We start from the raw sequence: 18,369 nt of genomic DNA, 5'->3' as shown, positions 1-18,369 counted from the left end.
AGAAAGTACCTGTATGTAAAGATAAATGGCTTTGGTTGTGCCACGGAAAGGCAGTATATCAAATGCATTACTCGTAACCTTATTCTTATGTACCCACTTTCCTCCCCAAGAAGTTGTATTCTAAATTTTAGTAAGGACTGAAGCAGTCCATGTATGACAGCAGCAGGTGGGAAGTGAAGTACATGCATGGTAGACCTGAAAAGCTTCTCAGTGATATGAGAACTTGGATCTTTCTGTCTATGTAGAATACCTGCTACAGATAAGTAACTAGTTTTTCTGCTGTTCCCTTCATTGTCTTGAGTCTGCAGACCATTTTTCTGTTATTTATTGAAGATACCTGCTCTAACTATAGGTGCTTAAAATGATTTATGTTCCCATAAGATAAGTGTTTGAGGCAGGTTTTACAAGCAGATATGATTTTTGTACTACAGGCCTGGAATCCTGCTGCAGAGGAACAGTGTTTTGACAGGTGCCATAGGCTTGGCCAGAAACAAGAAGTAATCATCACCAAGGTAATCTAGAAATCCTATTCAAATGGAATGTATGGAAATAAATTGTAAGACTGTAGTGCATTTCTGTTTAATATCATATGCTATGAGTGAGGGTGCTGTGCATTTCAAGGGGGGATGGGAAGACATTAATGTTGAAATTAGCAAGTTAAATACTGTTGGCAATACTTTTTGTTTAAATGTATATTGTTCCAAGACTGCAGCATATTGCAATGCATGATGGCAAAATTCCAACCAGAATTTAATCATGAATGACTATAACCTGCACAGAGTGGCGGGTGTGGCTCTGGCCACCTTGTTGGCCAGACTGGAAGAACTGTGCAGGTCTTTATCTGCTGTCATTTACTTTGTTACTGTATTCTCTTGGGTGTAGTGTCTCAGTTAACTTTTGTGCATGCCATGGCAGGAGTCAGTTTCATTTGGAAGTCGAGGTATGCTGGGTATGATCTCTCTCTCTCAAATTTTATTGCAGTTGCTTGTCTTAACACGTGCATCGAGTCATAGAGATTCTTTCTGGGATTTGCTTTTGGTAGCATTTTGTAATCTTGCTAAGGATGTAAAAAGACTTGAAGCAGTTCAAAGAAAAGTAACCAAAATGGTATGGAGTTTGCATAGCAAAATGTATGAGGAGACTTGCTGACCTACTACTACTACTTAGCATTTCTATAGCGCTGCCAGGGTTACGCAGCGCTATACAAGTTTAAACATGGGGAAGGACAGTCCCTGCTCAAGAGAGCTTACAATCTAAAGGTAACAAACTATGTAGTCAGTGTAGGTATCATGAATGGGGAAGGTGGTTAGGCGCCAAAAGCAAGGGAGAAGAGATGGGCTTTGAGTAAGGACTTGAAAATGGGCAGGGAGGGCGCATGGCGTATGGGCTCGGGAAGTCTGTTCCAGGCATAAGGTGATGCGAGGCAGAAGGGGCGGAGTCTGGAGTTAGCGGTGGTGGAGAAGGGTACAGATAGGAGTGATTTGTCCTGAGAGCGGAGGTTACGGGTGGGAACATACGGGGAGAGGAGGGTAGAGAGGTAATGGGGGGCTGCAGATTGAGTGCACTTGAAGGTCAATAGGAGAAGCTTGAACTGTATACGGTAGCGGATCGGGAGCCAGTGAAACGACTTGAGGAGAGGGGTGATATGAGAGTATCGGTTCACGCGGTAGATAAGACGTGCGGCGGAATTTTGGACAGATTGAAGGGGGGATAGGTGGCTAAGCGGGAGGACAGCAAGGAGAAGGTTGCAATAGTCAAGACGAGAGGTGAAGAGCGAGTGGACGAGGGTTCGGGTGGTCTGTTCAGAGAGGAATGGGTGAATTTTGCTAATATTATAGAGGAAGAAGCGACAGGTCTTAGCTGTCTGCTGGATATGGGCAGAGAAGGAGAGGGAGGAGTCGAAGATGACTCCGAGATTGCGGGCTGAGGAGACGGGGAGGATGAGGGCGTTGTCAACAGCGACGGAAAGTGGGGGAAGAGGAGAAGAGGGTTTGGGTGGAAAGACAAGGAGCTCAGTCTTTGCCATGTTCAGTTTCAGATGCCGGTTGAACATCCAGACAGCGATGTCTAAGAGGCAGGCCGAAACTTTGGCCTGGGTTTCGACTGTGATGTCGGGAGTGGAGAGGTAAAGCTGGGTGTCATCAGCATAGAGATGGTACTGGAAACCATGTGATGAGATCAGCGAGCCCAGGGAAGAGGTGTATATCGAGAAAAGAAGCGGTCCAAGGACAGATCCTTGAGGAACCCCAACAGAGAGCGGGACGGGGGTGGAAGAAGAGCCATTAGAAAATACTCTGAAGGTGCGTTGGGAAAGATACGAAGAGAACCAGGAGAGGACGGAGCCCTGGAACCCGAATGAGGACAGTGTGTCAAGAAGTAAATTATGATTGATGGTGTCAAAGGCGGCAGATAGGTCGAGGAGGATGAGGATGGAATAGTGACCTTTTGGATTTGGCAAGGAACAGGTCATTGCAGAATTTAGAGAGTGCTGTTTCTGTCGAGTGTAGTGGGCGAAAGCCGGATTGAAGCGGATCGAGGACGGCCTGAGAGAAGAGGAAATCAAGGCAGCGGCTGTGGACAGCGCGTTCAAGTAATTTGGAGAGGAAGGGTAGAAGAGAGATGGGGCGGTAGTTGGAGGGACAGGTGGGGTCAAGTGATGGTTTTTTGAGAAGTGGTGTGACTACAGCGTGCTTGAAGGTGTCAGGGACAGTAGCAGTGGAGAGAGAGACCTGAACATGTACATCCTGGAGGAAAGGAGCCACGTGCTGCAGCTCTCACAGGCTTACAGCCAGGCTCTGCGGAACCTCCCCCTGTGACACACTTCCTGCTGCCGTTCTGGCAGAGCCTGTGAGTTGCTATATACCTGCAGCTTTTTTTTTTGTCCCAGTGCTCAGGACCACTGGGGAAGGAGCCTTATGGAGGTAGCAAGTCAGGCAGGCGGCTGGATAAGAAAAGAAGTGAGTGGGGAGTGGGGGGTGGGCACCGGCTGGGAGAGGCAGAAACAATTTATTTTTTCAGTGCTCAGAACTGCTGGGGACGGAGCCTCAGCTTTGAACCTAGGGAGGGAGGGGGTTTGCAGTTTTAGCGGGGGTGGGCCATGGGAGGTGGGGGAGTCCAAGGAAGTTAGATTGAGAACAGGAGACCTGTGAAGATGTGATTTTTATGTGCCCTAATGAAAGGTGAGTTTAATTTTACTTCCATTTAATTTCAATATAGTCCATCTTATTTTATAACACTAGGCTTCCTAGGGCACATTACAACAACTGTTAAGATGAACTTATCAGGAAAAAGGATATCCTCACTGAATTTGGCCATCTCTATTGTATAGAACAGTGTAGAAAAATGAGCACAAAATACAGAGTTTATAACTGCTGTCTCTACCAGCTACAATATTTTTAAAGCTGTTTTAGTGATGCTCAATTTTTATTTCATGATATTTATATCTATATATGGGAAGCTTTCAAATAAATGAAAAACTGTCGAATAAGTACAAAAATATATATATATTTTTCCTCCATCTTTTAAGGCACTGGCTATCCAATTGGTACAGCTTTTGACTTTTTACAGATGGACCACGCAAAGGCAGTTCCTCATTTCTGATAATCTTTTGCTATTGTTTTGGATGAGTGAAAATGGTGGCAAGCTTTGCCTACTGGCTTCAGCCCATATAATGGGCTAGATAGATTTCCTATGATAGCATTGTGCTTATTTGAATTAATTTTTCTGTACAAGTTTTGCTTGATTTGTCTATTTGAAATTTCGTAAATAAAAATTTTTTAAAACACATCTTGTCAACAAGGGCAGGGCTAGGTGGAGCGGAGCTAGGTGTGTTGTCAGACAATTATGGATGTAAACCCTAACCCTGCCCCCTTTAGCCTCCCCAAACAGTTGGGCCACCAACCGCCTATGTATACTGTGCTGCATAGAAGGCTACCGTTATGGGCGAATATACAGTTGTTTTTAATTTTTTGTTTCTTTGGGACTGAGGAGCGGGATTAATAATTTATTGAAAAAAGCCTTTGTTTTGACTTAGAAATGAATCTTGAGAAATTTGAGGCAATCTCACTCGCCGTCTTTGTGTGGAGAAATAAAATGTATCAATTACTGAAACTGGAGAGACTGGATGAAAGGACGGGTTTGCAAAAATCTGGAGGAGTTTTCAGCAGACTTGGGAGGTTCTCACTCATAAAGCTCAGAATTATCTGTTAAATTTGTGAGGCCTTATCCTGATGTGTCGGATATAGTGTTTTGGGTGGAGGGGTTGGGTTTGAGATAGGGTGTGTGTGTGGGGGGGGGGGGGGGTATATAGTTCACAGAGGTTAAATTCCAAGGGTGGTGTTTTCAGCAGGGGTCACCATGAAGGATGCACATGGGTGATCCCATATATGTTGCTTTGTAGTTTGTGAGTCAGGAAAAAGGGGGGGGGGGGGGGGGTAGAAATGGATATGTATAAAATGTGAAAGGGGAACAGTTTCTACTAATTTGTATTATACTTTGGAGTATGTTTGTGGTTCCTTCTTTCAATAATAAAAGCTAAAATAAAAAAAAACACATAAAAATGCAGCTGAGGACACCGACGGTGTGTCAGATCCAACAGGAGAGACTTTTTGGCTCCTTGAAGGCACATCCATTGACGTCAACATCGGAATCATCGACCTTGATAGCTGCTAAGACTTCAGCAACCACTGAGAATGCATTGGCATCGAGGAGGGCTCTACTTCTCTCGATAGTGGATGCTGAAAGTAGGCCCTGGGACCGGTCAGCATTGGACCCGACACTGAGAGCATTGACATCTTCCTTGTTGGTACCGAAGGACTGTGATGCTTAGTGTCAGAGAAAGCCCAAGAAGCATAAGCATCGGTCCTCATTGTACGGTGCTTGGAGCTCTGGGGCATCAGAATCGCCAGTACCCAAGAAGTGCTGGCATCTGGAAGCGTGTTCCTCCTCTTTGATAGAGGTGGAGGTGCGCAAGTCTCCAAGCAGCCAGTTTCCCTCTTCTGATTCGGCATGACATCTTCTCAGGCTGCCTCTGTCCCGGTTCCCGTGCCTTTGCCGATGCTTTCCTTCGATGAGTGGTACTGAGCCATACTCGGGGAGATGCTGTCACAGATATTTCAGTTGCAATCTACTCAGGCATAGAGGACGATTATGCCAACTACAGACCAGGCCCAGATTCTTCCTGACGCTCCATCCATGTCTATGGAGAGATTCTCGACGGTGCGTCAAAGGGTATCTATGTCAGGGGGAGGAACTTACCCCAGAGTCTGAGTGTAGGACTTCACCTCTGCGCACTTTGAGGTGTGGGCATGGTTCCACCGAGCTGGGGCAGGTACAGACTCAGTCTGATCTGAGTACAAAGGAGTCTGATTGGGACTGCTTGACTCAGAAGAAGACCCGTATTACTTCTTGGAGGAGGAGTGTTATGGGACCCCTTCTGATCCTTCCTTCCCCACCTCAAGAGAGATGTAAATCTCCACCTGAGGGTCTCTTCACCAGTTTTGTCAAGGAGATGGCTTTGGCCATCCCATTTAAGTTGGAGATGGAGGAGGATGACCCAGGGCAGAGGTTGTCTTTTCTGGACTATGAATCACCTCCTAAGGAAGAGGTTGCAGTACCCATTGCACCCTATTGTTAAAGATGCACTGACGAAGAACTGGGAATTTGTTACTCTCAGTTCAGGTCGCACCAAAGAAGGTAGATACACAGTATCGTATCCAGAAGGCTGCCAGATTCGAGAGGGCCCAGCTGCCTCACCACTGTTTTTGGTGGTGAAATCTGCTCTCAAATGAGCAAGGAGTTCTAGGACTCATGTCTCTGCTCCCCCAGGAAGAGAGGTTTGGATACTAGACTCGTTTGGGAGGAAGACTTTCAGGCCTTGATTCTTACTGCCCGCATCCAGTCCTCTTATAACGTCCAACCAATGGGTTCTTCAAATAGTCTGTCTTGGTTGCACGTTACTTTGGCATCAGAGACCACCAAGTTGCCCATGAGAGCATTGTTCATCAGCGGTCTGCATAAGCAGGTACTTGTAGAGGAAGTCTCCGCCCTTCTATAGACCAGTGTTGTCGAACCTGTGCCACCAGGGGAAGAAAGGAAGGGATTCCATTCTACGTACTTCCTTGTGCCTAAGAAAATGGAATATTTCATCTCATCCTAGACCTAAGGGCCCTGAACAAATTCCTGGTCAAAGAAAAGTTCAGAATAATTTCCCTGGGCACCCTTCTCCCTTCAGAAACAGGATTGGCTATGCTCTCTGGACTTAAAGGATGCTTAAATCCACATTTCGATACTTCCCAGTCATAGGGAAGCACCACCACTATTACCACTTTCTGCCATTTGGCCTTGCGTCAGCTCCCAGGATGTTCATCAAGTGTCTAGTGGTAGTAGTAGCATATTTATGCAGACTTGGAGTCAGTGTTTCCTTATCTTGACGATTGGCTGGTCAAGAGCGCATCACAGGAGGAAGCAACTGAAGTAGTGTGCCTAACTATTCGAGTGTTAGAGCTGCTAGGGTTCGTCATAAACTACCCCAAGTCCCACCTACTCCCGGTTTAGCAATTGGAGTACATAGCAGCCCTGCTAGATACATTGCAGGTTCAGACTTCTCTTCCTCAACCAAGGGTAGAGACCTTGATATCTCTTGCCTCACAGGTCCAAAGCAGCAACTATGTCACAGCTCAGCAAATGTTGAGATTATTGGGCCACATGGTCTTGTCACTGCATGTTACTCCTATGGCATATCTCCATTTGAGAGAGGCCCAGTAGACTCTAGCTTCCCAGTGGTCTCAGGCAGCTAGGAACCTAACAAATGTCATCCATATTCCTCCAGAGTTGACTCATGCTTTTCCCTGGTGGACAGTTGGGATGAATTTGACTGTGGGACTAACATTCAGAATTCCTCCGCCTTTGAAGGTGCTAACAATGGATACAACCAACGGGATGGGGAGTTTATTTAAAAGGGCTTCACACTCAAGGATATTGTTCTGCTCAGGAAAAGACTTACTATTGGGCTCATTTTTGAAAGAAGGACGTCCACCTTTTGACATAAATCGGAAGATGGACGTCCTTCTCCCAGAGACGTCCAAATTGGTATAATTGAAACACGATTTTGGAGGTCTCCAACTGCAGTCTGTCGCAAGGATGTCCAAAGTTCAAGGGGGCGTGTCGGAGGTATAGCGAAGACGGGACTTGGGCGTGCCTAACACTTGAACGTCTTTGACCCATAATCGAAAAAAACAAGGACGTCCCTGATGAACACTTGGACATTTTCACCCATGTTTTTATTACGAATAAGGCACAAAAAGGTGCCCGAAATGACCAAATAACCACCAGAGAGAATCGGGGGATGACCTCCCTTTACTCCCCCAGTGGTCACTAACCCCCTCCCACCCTCAAAACAGCTTTAAAAATATGTCGTGCCAGCCTCAGATGTCATACTCAGGTCCATGACAGCGCAAGAAGGTCCCAGGAGAAGTTTTAGTGGAAACTGCAGTGCACTTCTGACAGGCGGACCCAGGCCCATACCCCACCTAACTGTTACATTTGTGGAGGAAACAGCGAGCTCTCCAAAACCCACCACAAACCCACTGTACCGATATATAGGTGCCCCCCTCCACCTGTAAGGGCTATGGTAGTAGTGGTGTACAGTTATGGGTTTTGGGGGGGTAGTGGGTTTGGGGGGGGGGGGTTGGGGGGGCTCACCATACAAGGTAAGGGATCTATGTTCCTGGGATCATTTTGTGGTCCACTGCAGTGCCCCCTAGGGTTCCAGGTTGGTGTCCTGGCATGTCAGCGGGACGAGTGCACTACAAATGCTGGCTCCTCCCACGTCCAAATGGCTTGCATTAGGATGTTTTTGACATGGATGTCTTTGGTTTTGAAAATTGCCGAAAATCAGAAACGTCCATGTCTAGGGACGTCCAAATTTAAGGATTTGGACGTCTCTGACAATATTTTCGAAACGAAAGATGGACGTCCATCTTTTTTCGTAAATACGGGTTTCCCCGCCCCTGGATTTCGACGTTTTGCAAGGATGTCCAAATTGCAACTGGACGTTTCTTTTGAAAATACCCCTCCTTATCAACTTCCTCACTCTTGGGGCCATTTGGAACGCCGTAAAGGCTTTCAGAAATCGGCTACAAAATCAAAGTATTCTGATTCAAATGGACAACCAGGTTGCAGTGTTCTTTGTTGAACAAACACAAGGGTACGGGATCCTACTCTTTGTGTCAGAAGGCAGTGGGGAAGTGGCATATGGTCCTTCGAGCCACATTCTTGACAGATAAGAAGAACAGCCTGGCGGAGAGTAAGCAGTGCTTTTCAATCGCATGAGTTGTCTCTTAACATGGGTGTAGCCTGCAAGATTTTCTGGGTGTGGGGCACCCCCTTGGTGAATCTTTTTGCCACTCATCTCAGCAATAAAGTTCCACAGTTCTATTCCAGGCTCAGATCACATGGCAGCCTAGTGTCAGATGCCTTTCTCCTACATTGGGGGAGGGTCTTCTGTATATGTATGCTCTAATACCTCTCAAAGAGAAGACTTTACTGAAACTCAGACAAGACCAAGGAACTATGATCCTAATCGCCCATTATTGGCCCAGGCAGATCTGGTTCCCTCTTCTTCCGGAGTTAACCTCCAAAGATCCATGATTAGACTGTATTGCGACCCTCATCACGCAGAACGAAGGATCCCTTCTGCATCCCAACCTCCAATCCCTGACCCTCACGTTTTGGATGTTAAGAACGAAGAATTTGGGTTTTTAGGTTTGTCTGAGGGTGTCTCTCGCATCTCGCTTGCTTCCAGAAAAGACTCCACTAAGGGGTGTTACTCTTTTTAAGAGGGTAACGTTTGCTGTCTGGTATGAGGACAAGACTTAGATCCCCTCATTTGCCCTACACAAAGCCTGCTTGAGTAGCTCCTGCACCTCTCAATGTGATTTCAAAACCAGCTTGGCAAGGGTTCATCTCAGTGCAATCAGTGCTTATCAGTGTGTAGGAGGTAAGCCCAGCTCTGTACAGCCTCTAGTTGTTCTGTCTATGAGAGGTTTTCTGTTGACGATTCCCCTGTCAAACCTCAACGTTGTCCTCGCCCAGCTGATGAAAGCTCATTTTGAGCCACTTGATTCCTGTCATCTGAAGTATATAACCTGGAAAGTTGTGTTTTTGGTGGCGGTCACGTACAGCTCGCAGAGTCAGTGAGCTTCAAGTCCTAATAGCTGATCCACCTTACACAAAGTTTAACCACAGTAGAGTATTTCTTTGCATGCACGCTCCTTTCTAAGGTGGTAGTTCCATCTTAGTCAGTCGTTCTAACAACGTTTTTCCCAAAACTACATGCCCATCCTGGTGAAGTGTACTGCATACCTTATAATGCAAGCAAGCCTTAGCCTTCTATTTGGAGCGGACTAAATCCCATAGACAGTCCACCTAGCGTTTTGTTTCTTTTGACCCAAACTGGATGGGGGTAGCCATCAGCAAGCACACAATTTCTAATTAGTTGGCAGATTGCATCTCTTTTACTTATTCCCAGGCCGGACTGACTCTAGAGGGCCATGTCAAGGCTCATAATGTCAGAGCCATGGCAATGTTGGTAGCCCACTTGAGGTCAGCCTTCATAGAGGAGATCTGCAAAGCTGCAGCGTGGTTTTCTGTCCTCACATTCACATCTCATTACTGCCTTGAGCAGGATACTCGACATAACAGCCGGTTTGGTCAAGACAGTTCTGCAGAATTTTGTTTGGTGTCTAGAATCTAACCATCAGGCCCAGTTTTGTTCAGTTCCAGGCTTCACCTCCACACCTAGAATGTGTATAGTTTTCAGGTTGATTGACTTTCAAGGCCTCGACATCTTGAGTCCTTATTGTCCTAGTGTTGTTTTTGGTGAGCCTAGTATCTTGGGATTCCTAACTGTGAGAATACAATTAGTCTACTTGTCATCAGAGAAAGCGAAACTTCTCACCTCTATCAGGTTTTCTCCGAGGACGGCAGGCCAAGTATTCTTACAAACCCTCCAACCTCCCCTTGGAGTTGAATATTTTAGCTATATTACCTGACTGAGGGACCTGTGCGCTCACGTGTTGGGTGAGAAGTCACCAGCACATGTGTCCTCTGCCAATATGGGAAACATAGGCATTGCTATGTCATGCTGAGTAAGATCCTTCTGTAATACTAAATGTTTATTTTCTAACATTCTTCCACTACTCATGATGAATTGTAAGCCACTTTGAGCCTGCAAAGAGGTGGGAAAAGGTGGGATATAAATGCAATAAATAAATAGTAGCAAGTGCCTTCCAAAAAAATGGCTTGCCACCCCAGTTTCAGCCATGGGATTGGACCCAGGATAAGCATATCCCTGCTGATTCAGTGGCTCGCTGTTGCTGCCCTGCTTATTTTGTGTCCTGCTGCAGCAGGAGATGCATTTAAGTCACATCTCCTGCTGTTGCAGGACTAGTCTGGTGTTGAGAGCTGCAAAATCTTACAGCTCTTATCGTAAAACTGGTTCCATGGCAGCAGGAAATGACATCTCATTAAAAGCATTTCCTGCTGCTGATGAGACTATACTATAGTGAGGAATCAGCTTAGGTCAAGTCTGGGGGTGGGGTGGGAGGGGGGAGATTCTCATGGGAGGGAAGAAATGGGAAAGGGAGGGAACTGTCTCCTTGGCAACTGGGAACCAGTTTGCCTGTGGCACTCCCGCTGGGCCCAGCAGGTACAGAAAGCCACCAGGCCTTTACACTTTCCCAGCTGCTATGATGTTGCTGTTACATTGAAACTTTTGCCTGTTTTGGTGGTGTGCCCAGAACAGGGGCTGGGTAGGGCCTCTCCATGCAGTGCTTCTATCAGTTAATTCTTTCTGCCCACACAAGCCTTTGTTTACTGGAGGAAGTGGCCAAAAAGTGAGGATTATGGTTACTCTGTGGCTGAATTTAGTATAACTTTGTGGAACATTTTGTGCAGGTAGGAAGAAAGAATGGTTATATATATCTTCCATTGTTTCCTGGTTTAGACTTTTACTTATGTTTGTTTTGACATTGTTAACTGCAGTAATCAATTATTTGTTGAATAATTCGAGCTGGTTTACATTTAGCAAGCTCTCAGTCATGCTGCTGTGTTGTTGGATAAAAACTAATTAAAATGATTGCCAGTATGCCACTTTTTTACATCACTCTATATTCTTGACCTTTTGGAATTTTTATTAATTAGCTAACTCTGAGATTTCTGCAAACCCATCCTAGCAGGAATGGGAATGAGTTGAGATCGAATGGTTGGTAGTATATTAATTTTATTTTGTTTTCAGTGATTTATAGGGTTTATTGCAGTATAAAGTGTTAGTTCTCTCCCTAGAAGTTGGATATTCCTTGATTTTTGATTTTGTAGCGTATGATGGAGAAACGTGTCTAGTGGGAGGGAGGGAGCAAGAAGGAGGAAAGAGTGTCTATGGTCTAGGAGGAGGTTGTACACAAAAGAGTTGATCTACTGGGGTCAGACAAAAGGTTCATCTAGCCTAGTATCCTGTTTCCAACAGTCGCCAGTCCACCTGGCAGAGTGCCAAAAAGTGGCAAGATACCATGCTACTTAATCCAAAGGACAAGCAGTAGCTTTTCCCAGGTAATACTAGTACTACTACTACTACTACTAACATTTCAGTAGCGCTACTAGACATACACAGTGCTGTACACATTATATGCAGGTACTTCCTCTGTCCCTAGAGGGCCCACAATCTAAGTTTTTTTTTTTTTTTGTACCTGGGGCAATGGAGGGTTAAGTGACTTGCCCAAGGTCACAAGGAGCTGCAGTGGGAATTGAACCCAGGTTGCTAGGATCAAAGCCTTCTGCACTAACCATTAGGCCACTCCTCCCAGGTCTACTTTAATAAAGGTGTAAACTTTTTCTCCAGGAATTTGTTCAAACCTTTTTTTTAAACTTGGCTACATTAACTGCTCTTACCACTTGCTCTGGCAAAGAGTTCCAGAGCTTAATTAGACGCTAACCCCCAGATTCTATATATGGCGACTAAAGTGCGCGCAAATCAGGGTGCATAGCCGATTTGCATACCCAACTTAATTGATTATTGAGCCAATCAATGGCATTAATTGGGAGTTACATGCACATTGTATTCTATAATACTGTGTGTGGAACTCCTATAGTTGTAATTTCATGGGTGTGTGGACAGGGGCGTTTTGGGGAGGCATTTCAGAATTTATGTGCATTGTTACAGAATAGACTCGACCTGCTTTCAGCAGGTGTAATTGCTGGCACATAAAGTTATGCATCGTTTATGCACTTAGCGCTATTCTGTAAATGAAGTGGATCCTTTATAGAATAGTGCTTGAATTTTTCAGCGCCAATTTTTCAGTGCTATTTATAGAAACTAGTCCTAAGTGAGAAATTGTTTCGCCTATATGTCTTAAATGTGCTGTTGTGTAACTTCATGGAGTTTATCTGTGTAACTCTGTCATCTCTTCTCAGCCTTCTCCAAGCCACTGCCCCACACTGAGCAGGATATTTTAATGTATTGTCTGTGATGACACCTAAATCACTTACCTCAGTGCTGACTCATCCACATTAAATTTCATTTGCCATTTGGATACTTAGTCTTCTAGCCTCCCAAGGTCCTCCTGCAATTTCACAGGGTCTGCATGCGATATCACAACTCTGATCACCTCGCTCATCATTCCCATTTCCTGGTCATTTATAAATATGTTAAAAAGCATCAGTCACAGAACAGATCCTTGTGGCACTCCACTATTCACCTCTCTCTATTGTAAAGAGATGAGACTGTGGAAGGACATACAGAATGTTGAAATGGAACTGGGAAGAAGTTGAGAGGAGCAATTGGAAGCTGCCTATGGGAGTAAGAAAATAAGAAAGGGCCTAGATATCAGGAGAGTTGAGTAATGGAAGGAATTGGAGCTGATAGGGGAATGAGTCAGAGGAAGGTAGATGGGGGGGGGGGGGGGGTGGGAGTTGGAGAATAGAGAGGGTGGAAATAGAGGATGACTGATTGAATTAACGACATGGAGAATGGACTGGGAAAAGGAGAGAGAGCTGGGGGACATTGGGAGGGGGGGATGAGTAGAGATGGAAAGCTGGTAGATCTGAAGCATAAAGAGGGAGACTGAGGACTGGAGGATTAGAGTAGGGGAAAATTAAGGATAACACCTGAGAGGAGAAGTGGCGAAGAAGGATGAAAGGGAGAGATCAATGTCGCATGTAGAGAAGGAAGGGAAAAAGGCAGGAGGAAAGCGAAGAAATGGCTGCGTACGCTTTGTAGCGCTATAGAAATGCTAAATAGTAGTAGTAGTAAAGGAGACACTGAAAAAATAATTTACAAGGGGAAGCGTGAAAGAGAATTTAGACAGCCCAGTTGGAAAAATGAAATGCCCACACAACAAAGGAAAAGAAAACATTTACTTCTGGATTCTATATAGTGCGACTTGAGTTGTGCGTGCAAATCCAGTCATATTCTGGATTTGCATGTGCAACTTAATTAGCTTAAGAAGCCAGTCAGCGCCGATAATTGAACTTAACATGCAATTATTGACACTAAGTGGCATTAATTAGAATTTCCACACACAAATGTCTTAAGCGTATTCTATAAAGTGATGCGTGTAAATTCTAAGACTTAGATCTGAGAATGAGGCATAGCCATGGGTGTTGCTAAAATTTATTTGCACTGTTATAGCATGTACGTTCCGAGCATAATTTAGGCATCGGCATTTACACCAGATTTTCACTGGCGTAAATGGCCGCGTCTAAATATAGTTGCAGAAAACTGGTGTTGGCGTATTCTATAAACTACTCCTAGATTTAGTCGTATTCTATAAACCACGCCTAAATTTAGGCATTTTGTTTTCAGCATGATACATAGAATCTAGCCCTTAATGCTTTTTAAAGATTGGAATATGTCCACTTTGGGACATGTATGCTTTTTGCGGAGGCTAGGAAAAAATGTATTTCTCCTTTTAACAGTATTGCATTTCTTATATAGTCTGGCTTTATTGAGGGATCTCACTGCATGTTTTTTGTGGTTCTCTATTCTGTATCAGGTCTGCCCATGTTCTGGATTTGTGACTGAGGTGAAGGAATCTGCTAGCATGTAATGTTTATATGGGAATATATAACAGTGTAGTGTGTTAAGTGTCCCAGTAGTGGTGCTCTAGGGCCTAGCCTAATATTTATAGCGTGGCCTTTTCATAGGTAGTATTGCTGTGGTTTGGAGGTTGGAGCTGTTATGGTTTGGTAACTTGCTGTATAGGTTCTGATTGTCTTTTTTTAAGCATTTCATGTTATTTCACAAAGTGTCTGGCCCTATTGGAAAGGAAGCTCTGCTCTTGCAGTCCAGTATAACAATGTTGAAGACCAGTGATCTCCACATTCTGTAGAGCCGCCTCAGAAACAAAAACTCACTTGCTTTAAATGGTGTTTTGCAGTAGACTGAATGTGTGCTATTACTGAGGTGATATTCACAATTTGAATATCTAGAGTGCTATAGAAATTAGTAGTAGTAATACAGAACTGGAAGTTCAGGGTTTATATTTATATTCGGTTCAATGCTGAAGACCATCCAGACTGTACTCCCACATAGTAGAATTTGTTGAATGATGATATGCATAGAAAACCTTTATCTGTCATCATTTACTATGTTAAAAGTGTGTGGGGGGAGAGAGGTATGATGTGCTGAAGTATCACTTTGGCTCCCCCCCCCCCCCCCCCCCACACTTCCCTAAAAGGTGGTATATTCAGACATAGGACCTTTCCTTTTTATTGTAAAATATTACTGTTTAACAAGTTTTTGCTACTAAATACTGCAAATTTTTTAAAATTTAGTTTATTGTGAAGAATTCAGTTGAAGAAAATATGCTGAAAATCCAGAACAAGAAAAGAGAACTTGCAGCAGGAGCCTTTGGTACAAAGAAGATGAGTTCAAGTGAAATGAAACAGGCAAAGATTAAAGAGATAAAATCACTGATTGATATGTAGTACAGCAGTAGAATTTCAGGTTATGTTGGGATCTGACAAGGGGATAAGCTGAATGACGTCTTGCTTGTAGATGGCAGTTTATTTTAAGATCAGGGGCTGCTGTGAGCTTATGGACTTGAAATAGGAGACAGTACTGATGTACCAGTTTGCTTTCCAAGAATCTGAAAGTGTCTCCATTTACAAGTGAAATAAGAGGTGATGTGAGTATACAGATGCCATGGAACACTGTCAGTAATGTTTCCAAGGCTTCTTGGGTGGGGGCTTACAAGAAAAGCCCTGCTTCTCATTTGAGATTTGATGTATTGTGTAGGGTCTTCAAGTACAATGAGAACCATTACTTTTCTGATATGTTTTGTGTTACCACTATTGATAGGGTGTCTAAGGATGCTAATTACAGTTTCTAGATTTAGCTGAATACTATAAGCCACAAAAAAGGTTGGCACTGGAGGTAATTATTGTTAGCTTTCCTTGTGAGAGGAAAATATATATATATTTTTTTTAACAAAATTGTGTGCAAACATCATTGTAAGTAACTGCAATTGAATAGTGAATACCATACCGTCTTTATAATGAAAAAAAATCTGTCATTGTTTACGTCATTTAGGGGCCCTTTTACTAAGCCGTGGTAGGCGCTAGGCCATGCCTTACCGCATGGCAAAAAGCACTGCCGTGGGATGCGCCGAGGTGTCCCACTGTAATGTGCCCATCAGCATGTGCTAATCTCGTGCTAAAAAAATATTTTTTAGCGCAGGAGGCATGACTATAGACGGAGAGTATGTGCGGACGCATGTCCTGCACTAATTGGGTAGCATGGGAGCCCTTGGCGCCCACTAAATAGGTGTCGATAAGGGCTCCCTCAGTAATGGCCACACGCTAATTGTGAAATTAGCACGTGGCCATTAAAGAAAAATGTAGAAATGCGGTCAATTTAACGCTGCGCTAAAGGTAGCCGCAGCACATGGGAAACCCACACGCTAACAACAGCGCCAACCACTTTTTAGCGTGGCTTAGTAAAAGGGCCCCTTTAATAAAGGACTGCGAATAGTTGTGGACATGTCAGATAGACCTGCAGCTTCACCAGATTGTATTACACTGAGTCACATGCTGTTTAAATGGTCTTAGATGTAATAGTTTTTAAAGCTATGGTTATAGCAATGTTAACTTGTGTGTCTTATTACACTGCTTTCCAAAAATAGTGACAAACTGCTCAATTATGGTATGGTAAATACCTTGACAACAGATCAACAGGGCAAAACAGTATCAGGTTCATATCTGGCAGCAGCAGCTTCAGAACTACAAAAAACAAACGTCATGGGCTTTGTAATCTGTTCCTTTTATGTTATATTCTGTAGGAGCTGACTCCACATTATCTTTTCGTTAGTTAACAAGTGCCCAGGTTCCTTCAGAATCTGGTCTGACAATTAGGCAACATTAGTTCAAATAAAACAGCTGCCACTGATTTTATTTTTGGGGCGACGATGGTTGTGTTAAAAATTAATGCTGTATAAAAGTTGTAAAGCTATTGCTGTCTTTTGGTTGAATTTGCATTTCCTAACAGAATGGATTTACACTGAAAGCTAGCCATAGGGAAAAGTTAACTACTACAAAATAAGGAGAGCAGATCCTTCTGCAATCATTAACAGCAAAAAGAAGAGTGAAAGGGTTGCAAAATGCAGAAACAAAAATTAATAAATATAAGTTAAGTACATATACTATTTGAATAAAAAGGAACTTTTCATGGCTGTGTTTCAGCAAATTGCCTGCATCAGGAGTAAGACATTTTAAAACGTTTTTACAGTGTTAAGTAGGGCCCAGAATACATTATTTGTATTCGGCTGAGTAGTGATTTAAATTCAAATATGAATAATCTGGGGCTCTACTGTGCAAAATCATACTAAAATAAACACTTGATCTCTGATATCACATTGCTTCTTTTATTACTTATGTTAAAGCTCATTGCCCATTATTCGTATTTAGCCAAATAATACTTTTATTCGCATTCAGCAGAATAGTAAAATATGCTAAATGGTATAGCTCTACTGGTAAGTCTAAACAATCAAAACAACAAACTCGCATGTAGAGCAAAACCTTTTATAAAAACACTAGTAAAACATGCCCGTTTCTTGCGTTAATGAAACGGGCGCTAGCACGGTTTCGTTCCGAACCTCCCCCCTCCCTACTCACCCCTTTCGGCGTTCTGATGGCACTGGCCGCCATTGTTGTGGTCCTCGGCACGCCACCTTCAATGTGCTGCGTCGTTGGTTGTGAAGCCACTGACGTCGTTGCTCCGCCCTCGATGTCATCACATTTGACGCGAGGGCGGGGCCCCAACACAGTGTTTTTGGTGGTTTCACCACCACGAAGGCTTCGAACTGGAAGGAAGTGCCCGGAGGACCTGACAGTGACGTCAGTGTCCTCAGAACGTTGAGGGTGAGTTTTATTATATAGGATATAAGAGCACTAGTAGTCCTTCAGTGGAACTGCAGTCTTCACTTCAGTCTTCACTTTATACATTGATATGAGAATGTGTCCTGCCAACACACGTTCTGGGTAGAAGTTGAGAGACTTTTAGCTGTATTTTCAAAAATTGTAGCTAGTATTAGAAAACACGTTTGGATAAGAGAGGAGACTTTTGGACAGTGCCTCACAGAAACATAGTGAACCATTTTGTAGATTTGTTAACTCATAAGATTCAAAGCTAAATGTGTATTGCATACATGCCAGGCATAGGTACATATCAGCATTATGCTGGTGTAATTGATGTTATAAGGTGTTCGGTTTTCTGTACACTTATTTCATGTTTGGATTCTTACCACCGTAAGAAATTTTTGTCTTATATTCCTGATGCAAGCTTTTGCCGAAATATGGCCATGTGAGAAAGCCCTTTATGTAGTTAGTGATGTTGTTATAAATAATAATGCTTTTATTAAAATCTAGATTTTTAATTTATTTTCTATGTTAAATAAAAATATTAACACGAATAACTACTTTTTTTTTTTTTTTACACAATAAAGGAAATGTTTTTCAACTAGCCTGGCTCAATGTCTCAACAGTAGTAGTTCTACACTGCTGTGCAGAAAACCCATATATCATTCTTGTGATTAGTTTATGATCTGTATGCCAGGGAGTGTTTGGGGGCAGCATGTACTAGATAGATGAAGATATATAGTGTGATCTGGAGACATTTGAAACCTGTCACTACAGTGGCTACATTGTTTATAGAACAAGGGTAAAACCTTGAGTGTAGTCTGCAGCTCCTTGTGGTCCCCCAAAAGATGACATGCCAGAACTGATGATTTGCAGTAGGATGGTTGTCTATAACCACTTGCTTGCTTTGGCCCATTGGCAAACATACCTCTACAGCAGGGGTTAGGGGTTTGCAACCTA

The 18,369-nt window shown here is 43.6% G+C and overlaps 1 protein-coding gene across 1 annotated transcript in view; it reads left to right on the top strand.

Moving 5' to 3' along the window:
* The window catches only part of HLTF (helicase like transcription factor), a 117,423-nt gene extending 100,567 nt beyond the window's left edge, over positions 1–16,856 (top strand). The window contains exons 21-22 of the mRNA XM_030217045.1: positions 432–512; positions 14,830–16,856. Of these exons, the coding sequence (XP_030072905.1) occupies positions 432–512; positions 14,830–14,982 (234 nt within the window). The 3' untranslated portion in view covers positions 14,983–16,856. The remainder of the gene's footprint in view (positions 1–431; positions 513–14,829) is intronic.
* Positions 16,857–18,369: the final 1,513 nt, after the last annotated feature.

This window comes from Microcaecilia unicolor, chromosome 10 (genome assembly GCF_901765095.1).
Source record: "Microcaecilia unicolor chromosome 10, aMicUni1.1, whole genome shotgun sequence".
Taxonomy (NCBI): domain Eukaryota; kingdom Metazoa; phylum Chordata; class Amphibia; order Gymnophiona; family Siphonopidae; genus Microcaecilia; species Microcaecilia unicolor.
The sequence above is the reverse complement of the archived record's forward strand: the minus strand, read 5'-3'. Positions and strand labels throughout refer to the sequence as shown.